Source organism: Sceloporus occidentalis, unplaced genomic scaffold (genome assembly GCF_023333645.1).
Source record: "Sceloporus occidentalis isolate IW3139 unplaced genomic scaffold, rSceOcc1.0.p SCAF_20, whole genome shotgun sequence".
Classification (NCBI taxonomy): Eukaryota; Metazoa; Chordata; class Lepidosauria; order Squamata; family Phrynosomatidae; genus Sceloporus; species Sceloporus occidentalis.
In genome coordinates, this window is record NW_028317000.1 from 4880587 (window position 1) to 4894664 (window position 14078).

General features: G+C 45.3%; 1 protein-coding gene across 2 annotated transcripts; it reads right to left on the bottom strand.

Annotated features, from left to right (window-relative positions):
• Positions 1 to 2966: 2966 nt before the first annotated feature.
• On the bottom strand, positions 2967 to 13509 carry LOC149301831 (acyl-coenzyme A thioesterase THEM4-like). Of its 2 annotated transcripts, none has more exons than XM_089483111.1 (7): positions 13378 to 13509; positions 10826 to 11048; positions 7743 to 7902; positions 7459 to 7624; positions 6450 to 6560; positions 5473 to 5597; positions 2967 to 5028 (listed from the first exon to the last, which is right to left on the bottom strand). In XM_089483111.1, the coding sequence occupies exons 2-7, from the start codon at positions 10952 to 10954 to the stop codon at positions 4982 to 4984; spliced, it is 738 nt and encodes a 245-aa protein (XP_089339237.1). In that variant the 5' UTR covers positions 10955 to 11048; positions 13378 to 13509; the 3' UTR covers positions 2967 to 4981. The 2 variants fall into 2 exon arrangements, with proteins under 2 accessions (XP_089339237.1, XP_089339236.1); XM_089483110.1 differs by having other exon boundaries at positions 10826 to 11135.
• Between the last annotated feature and the right edge of the window lie 569 nt (positions 13510 to 14078).

Consider the following 14078-nt stretch of genomic DNA (forward strand, 5'->3'; position numbering starts at 1 on the left):
CTGGCCGGAGAACTTCTCAAGCCCATAAATCAACACCAAGAGAGGATGGCCCAAAAAAGCAGAGCTATTATGAACCAGAATACTTGGATTGCAGAGATGTTGAGGAGAGGAGTTGTCAAGATGCAGATCTCCTCCAGAGAGAAGACAGACAAGGGAGGGACTGGTGTTATGACTCTAAGCCACTGGAAAAGAGGAGTGAAATTAGAGAGTCATCACAAGGACAGCATTCTGACTCTTCTGAAGATGAGGGAAAGAAGTCTTGGTCCTGTCAGGTGGCACTGGAAGAAAACGCCTGGAAGAATCCCCTCTATTATAGGTCTAAACTCCTTGCGAAAGAGTGCGAGAGGAGAGAAGGTCAAGCTTCTGGAGCAATGCCGATGGATGATGTCCCGAAGGCAAAGAAGCAGTCTTGTGAACACCTTAAAAGAAAAAGAGACCGGAGAAGGTCCCTGTTGACTGGGCTTAAAGCCACAGTTGAGAAAAAGAAAGAGTCTCCAGCAGAGAGAGAAGAGGGTCAGGGAAAGGAGCACCACTGTGAACCTGAGACCTTGGAAGGAGAGTTTGTATGGAGAAGGCCCCAGCAATCTGAGCCTGAACCCAGAGAATGTGAGCGAAGGAGAGAGGTTGCTTGACCGCCAGCGAATTGCTGAGTCTCACCCCATGATCAAGAGAAGAGAATTAGTCTTCTAGAGAGAATGAGGACTCCTTGCCCCATTAGAGCTCTGCATTTGCTAAATATCTCAACTCCTCTATCTGAAAAGAACCAAGGCATGCCAAAGTCGAAAGGTTCCAAAGTACTGACCTGGATTATTCTTCTTCCCTACTATTGCTTGAAGGTCCTTGGGTTGCAGCCTTAAATAGATGTTTTCCTCTCCCACATAGCTTGCTTCTAGCTGAGATAAAAGATCTTACAAATAATAATCAGCATTGTGTCTTTTGTGTTAACATTGTTTGCCAGTGCCTCATACACAACAGGGGTGGGCCGAGGGGCAGCCTGCATGTTTGCCTTCCGCCGTTGCCCACCCTGATTTACACAACCTACGATTCAAATAAGTCCAGCTGCATCTTTTCGTTAGGGACATTTTTCTTGCAATGCTAGAATTTAAAACCATGGTAGGAGGTAAAAGCAAGACATAATTCCAAACCATTCTGATTTCCTCGCCCCTTTTCTTACTTTCATTAGCAAGTGGGCAGCAGGGAGTGAGCAAGGATTTCTCTTTTAAGTCACTGAAGACTTTCATTAGTCCTGAAAGAAACCTATTTAGAGAAAGGCAGAAGCGGCAGGTCAAGCACCAGTCTTGACCTTCAGAGAGGGACACAGTCATCTCTGAAGCTCCAGCAGGATGCCAGATTGCCTTGTTTAAACCCGCAGGCTATGTAAGGTCTCCTCTGTGTTTGTGTATAGCTGTTCTGCATCTTGCATTTTGAGTTCAAGGAGTAGTTCTTTAGATAAATATCCCCTTTCTGGGTTGGAGTTGATTTCAGGCAGTCAGTAAGCAGGCAGGCCTAAGGTGGAAAATCAGGTCCCTGGATAGCTTTCTATGAAGTTGTCCCCAGAGGGTTGGCTCTGGTTTGTTGCTTGAATTTATTCAAGATGCTGAACAATTTGGCCCAAGCAGACCACCATCATACCTCTCCCTTCAGAGCTTTTCTGAAGAAGGGGCAGCCTTACCGTAGAAGACACTCAGCAGATGCCTGAAGACCAGCCATACTGATTTTTTGTGGGTTTTTTGGACTATGTGGTCATGTTCTAGAAGAGTTTATTCCTGACGTTTCATCTACATCTGTGGCTGGCATCTTCGGAGAATGCTGGCATGGAAGAGAGTTGGGTAACGTCAGGGATAAGCCCTTCTAGAACATGGCCACATAGCCCGAAAACCCCACAAAAATCTATGGATGCTGGCCATGAAAGCCTTTGACTTCACACCAGCCATATTGTCCATCCATTCAAGTCTGATTTCAGGATCAGAGGAGGAAGAGCAGGGTTCCCCCTGCATCTAGGGGAAAGAAGAAGGCTCAAGCATCAGGCCCAGACTCTTCCCCTGATGCAACCCAGATGATGGTCGAGAACAACGAAGACACAGGGGAGCTCCTGGGAGATTGATGGCCAATGCTTGGCACCAAATTAGCATCTCTGATTCAACAGCCATTGGGATTGGTCCTTCTTTCTTCACCATTCAATAAAGGATGTGTGTGTGTGTGGTGTGTTTTCAGCCTTTGCCATCTCCCACAAGGGGACAGAGGTCCCACAGTGCCACAGGACTCAGAGAGAGCTCCATGATTAGGAACCATCAAGACTTTAGAATCACAGAGTTGGAAGAGACCACAAGGGCCATCCAGTCCAACCTCCTGCCATGAAGGAACTCTCAGTCAAAGCATCCCGAACAGATGACAGATGACTTTAGATGGTGTGTTATGACAGGTGGTCCCTGTTGGGGATAAAAGTTGCACCATCTCACACAGGGATCTTGAGGGTAGTTAAGAGGTCCATCACTACCTTGTTCCACCTGTGTGACCACCAGCTGTGATGGACCCCTTAAATACCCTCAAGATCCCTGTGTGAGATGGTGCAACACTGGGGGCTAAGGTGGGGCCCTCCACTCCCACCAAATGTGAGGACCACCACAAACTTCACTGCCATAACCATGGGTAAGCGGTTTTCCCTTGGCAGTGGAGGTTTAGGTAGAACCTCATCCCTGGTGGAAAAGCCATGGGATAAAGGGGCAGAAGCCCCACAGTGTCACCTAGTTGGATTGACAAATGGATTAAAGCTATGTGTCTCATAAACAGTGGCAGGTAAACTTGTAGCAATTGATAAATGGTTCCATATCCCTGTTTTGTTCGTAATCGGGTTTCCTAATCCCAAAAACTCAGCCAGTTTATTCTGAACTCAGTTATTGATCGAATACAGACCCTAAGGGCAGGTGGTGCCTTTAGCCAAGGAAATAAAAACTCCGACAACACAGTTAGAGTCAAAAATATAATCTCTGACATAGACCCCCAAAGGAAATCTCTAATTATACATACAATAATCAAACCAGTATACAGATAATATACCCTGTCAGTAAAACGTAAGTGCTTCGGAGGAAGGAAAACCTTGCGTATTCCCTTATTCCTCTATCTAAATGCTCTTCATTTACAATAAATAAAACAACAGCCCAAAATTGCCTCGCCCCTACTTTAGTTGCCTATTTCTCCTTTGCTTCTGGTTGCTGCCAGGAGGAGGAGATTTCTCAAACAGGTAAACACAATATTAATTTCTTGAGAATCTCAATTCACTGTGAAATTTCTTTTCCGATAGTGCAATCCAGGGCAACTGTTGGGTGGCATTGGAGGGTTGCAGGGGGCATTTTTGATATGTTTTGGGGTCACACCAGACCACTGTAGGCCTAGGAGGTATCCTTTTTTTTAAAACAAAACTAAGTGAATTGAAGGTCACTTTCTGTTTCTGAAGAAGGCCACTCTTGGTATAGAATGGTCTCTAGAGGCACTGGGAAGCCTTTTGGGGCAAAATAAAATAATTGACAAGGGATCATGAGTCCCCGAAATAGCTCTGGGTGCCATGCTTTGCCTAAAGCATGCTCTAACCCAAATAGGCTCCTGCATTGGCAAATAATAAAAATATTCAAAATAATTTGCTTTTCATGCAAAGGCTAGAATACCTTGGAAGTACCACTGTCCTCAAATGCTGAAAGAAAATGCTCCGTTGAACTGATGGCTATGTAGTTGTTTGGTCACAACCACATGAGAAAGTGACCGAAGGTGGAGTCAGTCCCAAATGCACACATTGTGGTCCCTTGAGGGATCAAAGATGCTGCAAATGTGTCCTCTGCCCTCCTGCCTTAATAGGTTACCAGCATGTGCCAAATAATACTCATTGTGTTTCAGTGGAGCCGTGTATTTGAAGAATTGCTATTTCTGACACACTATATATATATCCTTGAACTGAGCTGGTTGAAGGCTGCTTTGCAAGCATTTACCTTGGGCACACACTCACACCCATCTAATATTTTGATGGTGAGAAGTTGCCTCCATATACTACTTATCCACCATCAAAACCTTCCCATCAGTCCCAGGGACTGAGCGAGGGGTTGATTCCTAAGAAGGATATATAAGAATAAACTATAATAATACTATTTGGTCCAAGTCATTGCTCTGGAAGACCCAGCTATTGTATGTGAGTGTGTGGAAACATGTGTATTGAATTTCCAAGATCTTTATTTCCACACTCAGAAAACATATATATTAAAGGCCTGTATTTCTAGGAACCAAGGTAATAGTTTGAGTCTCACTTATCCAAAATGCTTGGGACTAGAACTGTTTTGGATTCTTGATTTTGTTCCGGATTTTGGAACAGTTGCATATACATCAGCAGACGTCTCGGAGATGAGACCCAAATATGAACATTACCTGAAGGTAATGTTATACACAATGTTTTAAATAGTTTTATGTTTGAAACAAATGTGAACCATTGGAAAGCAAAGATGTCACTCTCTCAGTCAATCGTATGGACAATTGTGGAGTATTTTGGAATTCTGAATAAGGGGGACTCAACCTGTAGGAAGGTTTCCTTCCAGTGACAATTACTGAAGAAGCAAGGGTTGGTTATTAGGGAAGACTTAGTAACCTTTTATGATCATGGAAGACTACCTTTGTTTGTAAAAGGTCTCCCAAACAACGCCTCCTGGAAATGTAATACTGAGGGTGAACCTACCAAGATTTGCACAGATCACTATGGCTAATGAAATAGGACCAGACCAACACCGATTGCATACTAGTGAGAAAAAGCAGCACAGCTAGGGTTCAAGGGTGTGTAAGGGAATGCCCCAAAAGCTGGTGTAAGTGACGTTAAAGGCTTTGCTTCTTGCTTGAACCAGGATGAGAATGGATGATGAGGAATTCTGACCGGCTCCGTTCAAAGACAACTGGCCAGAGGAGAGGACATGGCTTCCTCATGAGAGGCGCAAGAGTGTCACTTGGATCATGCTTGGTTGCTAGAGGGAACTGACTGCAGTTGGATGAAGAGACCTAGTTGGGGGTTGGTGGGAGAGACAGAGAGACAAAGAGACAGAGAAGAGAAAGATGTGTCAGTTAGTCAAGGAACAAGCTGATTTCCCCCTCCGATAGGCTCTAATGTCAATGACTTGACCAAGCTAGCCATTAAACATCCCATGGATTCTTTTGAGGAGGTTGGTAGATGCTAATTACAGATGTTGCTACTGTTATTACTATGATGATGATGATGAAGAATTTATATGCTACTCTTTCCCCTAACAATGGAACCCAAAGAGCTTTACAAGTCGCTAAAATTAATACAGGGGAAAAAACCACACAAAAATATCACCTCTCTCTACATATATAAATGCAAGTAGGATACAAGTTGGTATTTCTCAAGGCTACAGAAATGGACTCATGTTAACTGTCAAGCTCAGGGTCGTTAGGATGCCATGGCTGGGTCAAGCAAGTGCATACCTGTGGCATCTGCATGAACAGTCCGCCCGTCGACGCTCCGCATCTCTCCAGTGACAAACACCTTCCTGCCCTCCACTCGGTCCAGTTTGCTCTCCACCAGGACCACAGAGCCCAGTGGGGTGGGGCTGTGATGAGAAAAGTGTGCTTGTCATTAAAAAGAGGGCTTACTGTTCCGTTGTAGCAAGAGCATCACCGAATCTCTCAGGGCCCTTTAACAGGAGAGGTTTAGGGGGCAAGGTCTGACTTGAAAGTTACACACGTGTGTGTGTGTTATGTGCCTTCAAGAGACCTCTTGACTTACAGTGACCCCATGAATTTCATAAGGTTTTCTTCAAAAAGGAATCCTCAGTGGGGCTTTTGCCTGTTCCATCCTCCGAAATATAGCCTACAGTACCTGGTATTTTTTGACAGTCTTTCATGCACAAACTAATCAGGACTAACCCTGGTTAGCTTCTAAGATCAGACCAGACCTGAAATCTTTAGGGTAGACTGATGTGTGTGTATATGTGCCTGCATAGTTTCCAAGACCAGACAGGATCTTGGACCTTTAGACAAGTAGCCTGCAACTTTACAATGTATGAAAACATTGTTTAGATTTATATACTGCCGATGGCTCATGTGAACCTATAGGCATCTCCTGTGTTTCAACACCCCATGTTTCAACAACCTGTTCTTTCTACCATTCTAAATTACTATCTGGTACCATATATTCAAAGTATGGTTCGCTCTTTCGACCATGTGTAGAATTAATGTGTTCTGGTTGTGTATAATTCTTGCATGGCAGGAGGTTGGACTAGATGGCTCTTGTGGTACCTTCCAGTTCTATAATTCAATTGAAAGGCATACATATTCACATACATACATTCAGACCAAGCATGAAGTCCCAGCAGCTGAGCACAAGGCAGGAGAGAGTTCATGACAAAATCCAATCCTGACTGCTAAGTTGTACTTTTCAGGCACAAGAACATTCGTATTACCTTTTATAGTTAATGTTGAGGTTAGCAGTCATTGCCGTGGAAGTGACACACATAGCCAGTGATCCAAGGACCATGTCCAGAACGGTGGCGACGGAACCTCCATGTGCAAATCTGGAAAACGAAATGGAAAAAAGAACACAAGAACAGTTGGACAACAAAGGAGAGAAGTAGGAGATGGACAAAGAAGATGAACCATATCAAAGGCAGAACTGAGGGGCGGGGAAAGACGAGGGTGGCTTGCGAGGCATAAAAAGCCTGGGCTGGGAATAGAGACATGTAGACTCTGTTCAATGGACTTTGTGGGGAGCTGTGCCTACCAGTCTGCAAGTGTAACTGGAAGAGGGAAATGGGAAGATTGAAGGGAGTGGGCTAAAGAGACTAGAGAGCAAGGGAAACCTTCACCCATTTGCAAGCATCTGAAGGTCCTAAGCCTTTGGGGGGGGGGGGGGGTTGTCAACGTGAAACCCCCACAAATACATGCAGCCTCATGACTACATGCAGTTTCTGTGGCCCCTCAGTGAGCCCTTTTCTGGTTTTCTGGCGGCCCAGAAAGCAGCAATTCATAACAGTTTAAAACGCTAGAACATGTTGGTAGTAGTGCTACATACTGGAAGGCTTGAGTTCAGATGCAGTGTCTGCAGTAGGGAAATCAGATGAATAAAATGTCACAGAGGAACTATGAGGGGGGGGTCTCTACAGTTGGTGGCCATCATGGTGGGACAGGAGAAGGTCCTCCCATTGGTGGCAGAGGTGGGGATAAGGGAAATGGCAGTAGTGTGATAGATAGAACTCCTCATCCTTAGTGGCAGCACTGAGATTAGTGGAAACCCTCACATCTGGCCAGTTCTCAAAGCTACAAACTAGCCAGCTTTCAAAAATGGGTTTCCACTTTGCCACTTTTGGGGAGGCATTTGGGCAATCTGTGTAGATGCAGCTGTTATCATCCCTCATAAGAATATTATCTGTCTCTGCAAACAAGGAAACCTGGGTTGTTCTTTTTAAGCCTCACCCTGGGGGTCCCTCGAGATAAGGACCAAATTGGACGACGCATGCCATCTTTTTCTCTGAGCGGTTCAGGAACATGGCATATTCAAAGCCCATGCCTTCAGCATCAAGGTTCCTGAGGAAGAGACGAGTGCCTTTATCCTTCAACTTGTACTTTTGCTTCACACTCTCTGTGGGAACAGCAACCATTAACATCAGATACCCAAAACAGAGACAGTGCTTACATTTGCAGAAAAGATTTTAATGGAGAGAGGGAAAAAAACGTTGGAACAAAGCCGAAATCCTTACCCGGGTAGTGTGCTAGACTATGCCGATAAGAAATCAACCTTTCCCACGTCTTGTCTTTCGTCATCTCTGTGAGCTTGTTGAACTGATCCATCATCTCCTGGCTCCAGCTTGAATTAGGGAGGGAATAATCCTTTAGCTTCCCAGAATGACAGAGACGGATCTGGATGGGGTTTGGGGGCGGGGAGATTAACAAGTTACTATGAAATATAGATGGGCATCAGAAGACAAGAGATTCCAGGTTTCGTGGTCACCAAGTATCCTTTCCTCTTCTCTCAGCAAAGGGCTATCTGCATTTTGAGCTGCTGATCATTTTGACTTGCTGATATCCTACAGGCATACCCTCCAAGTAACAAAGTTGCACAAAGTTTTTCTAAACCCATCTAGACCCCCTTAGAATAATAGAATCATAAGACTGGAAGAGACCACAAGGGCCATCCAGTCCAACCCCATTCTGCCATGTAGGAAATCACAATCAAAGCATCCCCGACAGATGGCCATCCAGCCTCTGTTTGAAGACCTCTAAGGAAGGAGACTCCACTAAACTCCAAGGAAGGAGTTTGTTCCACTGTCGAACAGCCCTTACTGTCAGGAAGTTCATCCTAATGTTGAGCTGGAATCTCTTTCCCTGTGACTTGCATCCATTGCTCCATTGGGTCCTATTCTCTGGAGCAGCAGAAAACAAGTTTGCTCCCTCCTCAATATGACATCCCTTCAAGTATTTAAACAGGGCTTTCAATCACCTCTTAACCTTCTCTTCTCCAGGCTAAACATTCCCAGCTCCCTAAGTCGTTCCTCATAAGGCATAGTTTCAAGACCCTTCACCATTTTAGTTGCCCTCCTTTGAACATGCTCCAGTTTCACAATGTCCTTTTTGAATTGTGGTGCCCAGAACTGGACACAGTATTCCAGGTGATGCCCGACCAAAGCAGAATAGTGTGGCACTATTACTTCCCTTGATCTAGACACTATACTTCTATTGATGCAGCCCAAAATCTCATTGGCCTTGTTAGCTGCTGCATCGCACTGTTGACTCATGTTCAACTTCTGGTCTACTTGGACTCCCAGATGCCTTTCACATGTAGTCTTGTTTGCTATCCAGCTAGAAATCTTTCTAGCACCATCAGCATGTGGGTTTGGTGAAGGAGAGGTAGAGAAACACAAACTTTCAGTAGTGTGTCTGCTGTAAAGAATGCAATAATGCTTGAGCTGGGAAAAATGGGATTCTCCTCTAGCCAGTCCTATGGGTACCTACCTACAACAAGTAAGGTAAGTGGGATCTGCCTCCAGAATCTGAGCATGTGTGAACAGCAAAACATAGAGAGATAAGCCTTCCTCTTTAGATACCCCCCAGCATTAAAAAAACCCAAAGAAACAAAAAATCCAAACAAACCCAAATCTTCAAATACCAGAACACAGATCTGCATGTTTGGCACTGGGATGGAAGCTATAAGAAACCATGATGAAATAAAACAGCATCCCGGATGCACTTCAGAAGAAGCCTCCAAGCCATCTCTGAAAGGCTTAAGATGTTTGCTTCTGCAAGAGTGATCTGATCCGGTTGTTTCATTTCACGCCTACATATAGTCAACCTCTGAATAAACAGCTTGCTGAAACATGTCGAACTGCTCTCCTTTTTTCTGTGGTGTAGGAACCTCTCCCTATTCTTTTCACTTTCCTTTCTGCCTCTGGTATGGCTCACTGTGGGAAAAAGAGGGCTATAATAGCCCTGTTTAAGTATCTGAAGTGGTGTTATTCACATTGAGGATAGGGCAAGCATGTTTTCTGCTGCTCCAGAGACTAGGATACGCAGCAATGGATGTAAACTACAGATAAGAGATTCCACCTCAACATTAAGAGGACCTTCATGACAGTAAGAGACATTTGACAGTACAGTCAACCCTTCTTATACGTGGATTTCTTATACACAGATCCAAGCATCCACGGTTTAAAAATGTTCCAAAAAAGTATAAATTTCAAATATCAAACCTTGATTTTCCATTTTTTATAAGGGGCACCCTTTTGCTATGTCATTATATTTAATGGGACTTGAGCATCCATGGATTTTGTTATCCACAGGGGATCTTGGAACCAAACCCCAGCGTATAACAAATGTCCACTGCACAACAAACTCCCTTGGAGGACGGCGGAGCCTTCGTCTTTGGAGTTCTTTAAACAGTCTGGATGGCCATCTGTCAGGGGTGCTTTGTGAGTTACTGCATGGCAAAATAGGTTTGGACTGGATGATTCTATAATTCGGTGTCACTCATGAAACTGAAGACAGGATCTAGGAGTCCAAGTAGACCATAGGTTGAACATGAGTCAACAGTGAGATGTGGCAGCTAACAAGGCCAATGCGATTTTAGGCTGCATCAACAGAAGTATAGTGTCTAGATCAAGGGAAGTCATAGTGCCACGATATTCTGCTTTGGTCAGGCCTCACCTGGAATAATACTCTGTCCAGTTCTGGGCACCACAGTTTAAAAAGCATGTGGAGAAACTGGAGCCATGTGTCCAAAGGAGAGCAACTAAAATGGTGAAGGGTCTGGAAACCATGCCCTATGAGGAACGACTCAGGGAGCTGGGGATGTTTAGCCTGGAGAAGAGAAGGTTAAGAGGTGATATGATAGCCCTGTTTAAATACTTGAAGGGATATCATATTGAGGAGGGAACAAGCTTGTTTTCAGCTACTCCAGAGACTAGGACCCAGAGCAATGGATGCAAGCTCCAGGAAAAAGAGATTCCAGCTCAATATTAGGAGGAACTTCCTGAGAGTAAGGGCTGTCCAACAGTGGAACAAACTCCTTCCTCGGAGTGTAGTGGAGTCTCCTTCCTTGGAGGTCTTTAAACAGAGGCTGGATGGCCATCTGTCAATAGGGATGCTTTGACTGTGATTTCCTGCATGGCAGAATGGGGTTGGACTGGATGGCCCTTGCAGTCTCTTCCAACTCTATGATTCTATGATTCTATGAGTAAATCCACAACAGACAAAAAAAGGGAAGCCTTTCTCAAAACAAGGAAGGCAGATTCTAGATTTTATTAACAAAACCTTAAACCCTTAATGGTTCATCGCCCTCAGTACTCACCGCAGCATTGCACACAGGAGGGATGCAGAAACCCCGCAAGGCCCCATCCGACGTTGCTAGTTGCAGATCCCATCCAGGGAACGTCCCGCGAACGAGCGCCTTTCTCAACCGGTTGCAGCTCCTCAGCATGACCTGCCCCAAGGAAAGCTCTGTGCCTCTTCCGAACAGTCTTCAGCTCTTGGTCTCACTGATCCTGAGACGGCTTTCTCCCTCCTTCATAGCGCTAGAATCAAAGCAGAACGGTGGGAGATTTCGACATCACGCTAAGCTGCTCTGAGAGCCCTTAGGGCTGAAGGGCGGGATATAAATACTGTAAATAAGAAACAAAAGTCGGATAGTTAAAAAGGTCCTCTCTTTTAAAGCCATCGCAGCCTATTAGGCGAACACTTGGTTGACCAGGTTTGGACTTCTTCGTTCACCCAAGGGCCATCCAGTCCAACTCTCTGCCATGCAGGAACTCACAATTGAAGCATCCCTATTGACAGATGGCCATCCAGCCTTTGCTTAAAGGCCTCCAAAGGAGGAGACTCCACCATTCTCCAAGCCAATGTCTTTCACCATTGAACAGCTCTTACTGTCAGGAAGTTCTTCCCAATGTTGCATCCATTGCTGCATTGTTTCCTAGTCTCTGGAGCAGCAGAAAACAAGCTTGCTCCCTCCTCAATGTGACACCCTTCAAATACTTAAACAGGGCTTTCATATCACCTCTTAACCTTCTCTTCTCCAGTCTAAACATCCCCAGCTCCCTAAAGCGTTCCTCATAAGTCATGCTTTCCAGACCCATCACCATTCTAGTTGCCCTTCCTCTGGGTTCACCTTAGGACTGCCGTAAGCTGGAAACGATTCGAAGGCACTCGACGATAACAAAACCTTTCCACCTTCTCCGAGAGAGAGAAACGGCGTGGGGTAATAACAACTGTACTGTTACATTGGAACTTAGGAACTTCAGCTCCACTAGTTTACTTTGGCCCAGTCTCTCTCTCTCTCTCTGTGTTTGATCTGTGTCCCAGGATTACGCTGCATCAAGGTCACTGGAGGAGGACCAAAGGCCACCACAAATATAAGGACATTAATAGGAAATGAATTTTGAATCACGCTCTGGTTAACCTTCCAGACTGCACACGCCGACTGTCGCCATTACTGACATTTTTATAGCATTGCAAATATACCAATAAATAAATAAAAATCAAATAGGTGAACCATTAAATCGTAGACATAGACTCTTGAAGCCACAAGGTAAAAAGGTATCTCTAGGTCCCATACAGACAGGCCAAAATAAAGCTGCTACAGGTCACTTTGGAGGCATGCTCTTTAAATGACACACGCATCTTAAGAGGCGAGAAGCTGCGCCAAAGCTGCGCTCCGATCCTTAGGACTGGAGCATGGCTTTGGCGTGGCTTCCGGACTCTTAGGACGCATGCGTCATTTAAACAGCATACCTCCAAAGTGACCCGAAGCAGCTTTATTTTGGCCTGTCTGTATGGGGCCACTACTTATTCTGCACTAGAATGGAGCCCTGCGTTCAGTTCTGGGCACAGCATTATAAGAATGATCTATACTTTCTTTTAGGTTGTATCAATAGAAGTATAGTCTCTAGATCAAGGGAAGTAATAGCGACACTCTGTTCTGCTATTGGTCAAGTCCCACCTGGAATAATATTGTGTCCAGTTCTGGGCACCACAATTCAAAAAGGACATTGAGAAACTGGAGCCATGTCTCCAAAGGACTAAAATGGTGAAGGGTCTGGGAACCATGAGGCCCTATGAGGAAGGACTCAGGGAGCTGGAGATGAGAAGGTTAAGGGGTGATATGGGAGCCCTGTTTAAGGACTTGAAGGGATGCCATGTTGAGGAGGGAGCAAGCTTGTTTTCTGCTGCTCCAGAGAATAGGATATAGAGCAATGGATGCAAAGGACAGGAGGAGAGATTCCAGCTCAACATTAGGAGGGACCTCCTGAGAGTAAGGGCTGTTTGACGATGGAAGGTATTGCCTTGGAGTCTCCCTCCTTAGAGGTCTTTAAGCAGAGTCTGGATGGCCATCTGTCAATGGGGGTGCTTTGACGGGGAGTTCCTGCATGGCAGAATAGGGTTGGACTGGATCAAGGCCCTTCTTGGGGTCTCTAGTTCCAACTCTACGATTCTATGATTCTAGGTCCAAAACACACTGCAGAAATAATGCCGTTTGAGACGGCTTTAACTGCCCTGGCTCAGTCCTGGGGAATCCTGGGAACTGTAGTTTGGTGAGAGATTGAGCTTTCTCTATCAGTCAGCATGAACTGGAATAGCCTTGATGCAACTAAATCAGGATACAAACAAAATTAGAGTCAATTAAGAATGTCCTTAATGCAAATAAATGAGGATGAATTAGAAACAGTTACAACAGCAATCATCATCATCATCATCATCATCATCATCATCCTCATTGTTATTCAGAGCCGCCCTGAGCCTCTGCCTCCCCTTTTCCTGCCTTCTGCATGGCCTCCAATGAGCCAGCCTTGGCAGTGACCCTTGACCCTTGACCTTTGACCCCCTCCCCTCAAAAGTGAAAAGCACCTGCCGAACGCCGCTTCTCCTTGCCTTGCCCTTTGCCTCTTCTTTTTCCCTTCAAGCCACAGAATAAACAACCGGCTTTTCGTTTCCGCTGACGTCGACGGAAGTGACGTTACGAACGCTATTCGGCCGGCAGCCTGTACGCATGCGCACTGTCTTCCACCGTGACGTCACGCGGCCCGCTACCTTTCAGGGTTGCGGCTCTGCGCATGCGCCTCCCTCTCCCTCGCTACCTCCCGTTTGGCCAAAAACAGAGCCCTAGGCTTTCCCAACGCCTGAAAACAACTCTTACTTCTCATTGGACTGCGTAAACGTCAGTCTAGCAGAGTCTCAACTCTGATTGGGGCACTTCGGACCGAATGTTCCGGATGAGCGGCTCTGATTGGGCCAACGGCCTTTATGGGCGTGGCTAACCACTCTGGCTTTGTGCTGGCTCTTTGAGGCTTACAATAAATGGCGTCCTGCGCATGCGCAGAGAAGCAATAGTGTTTGCCTCAGTTTCAGGCTGAGTCCATACTGCAGAAATGAAGCAGTTTGATACCGCTTTAACTGTCATGGCTGCTTGATTAGTAGAATTTGTAATATGTTCTGGTCTCTGCCTGACAGGGAAGAATAAATAACCTCAAATAAAGCTACAAATGCTATAATTCCATAGCATTGAGCCTTGGGTAATTAAAATGGTTTCAAACTGGATTATTTCTGCA

Excerpts from the sequence above, each read along its gene's own strand:
- LOC149301831 (XM_089483111.1), bottom strand. The coding sequence starts at position 10,954 with ATGCTGAGGAGCTGCAACCGGTTGAGAAAGGCGCTCGTTCGCGGGACG. Across the intron at positions 7,625-7,742 it reads TAGTCTAGCACACTACCCGG|AGAGTGTGAAGCAAAAGTAC; the intron begins GTAAGGATTTCG and ends CTGTTCCCACAG. Across the intron at positions 5,598-6,449 it reads CTCAACATTAACTATAAAAG|CCCCACCCCACTGGGCTCTG; the intron begins GTAATACGAATG and ends TTCTCATCACAG.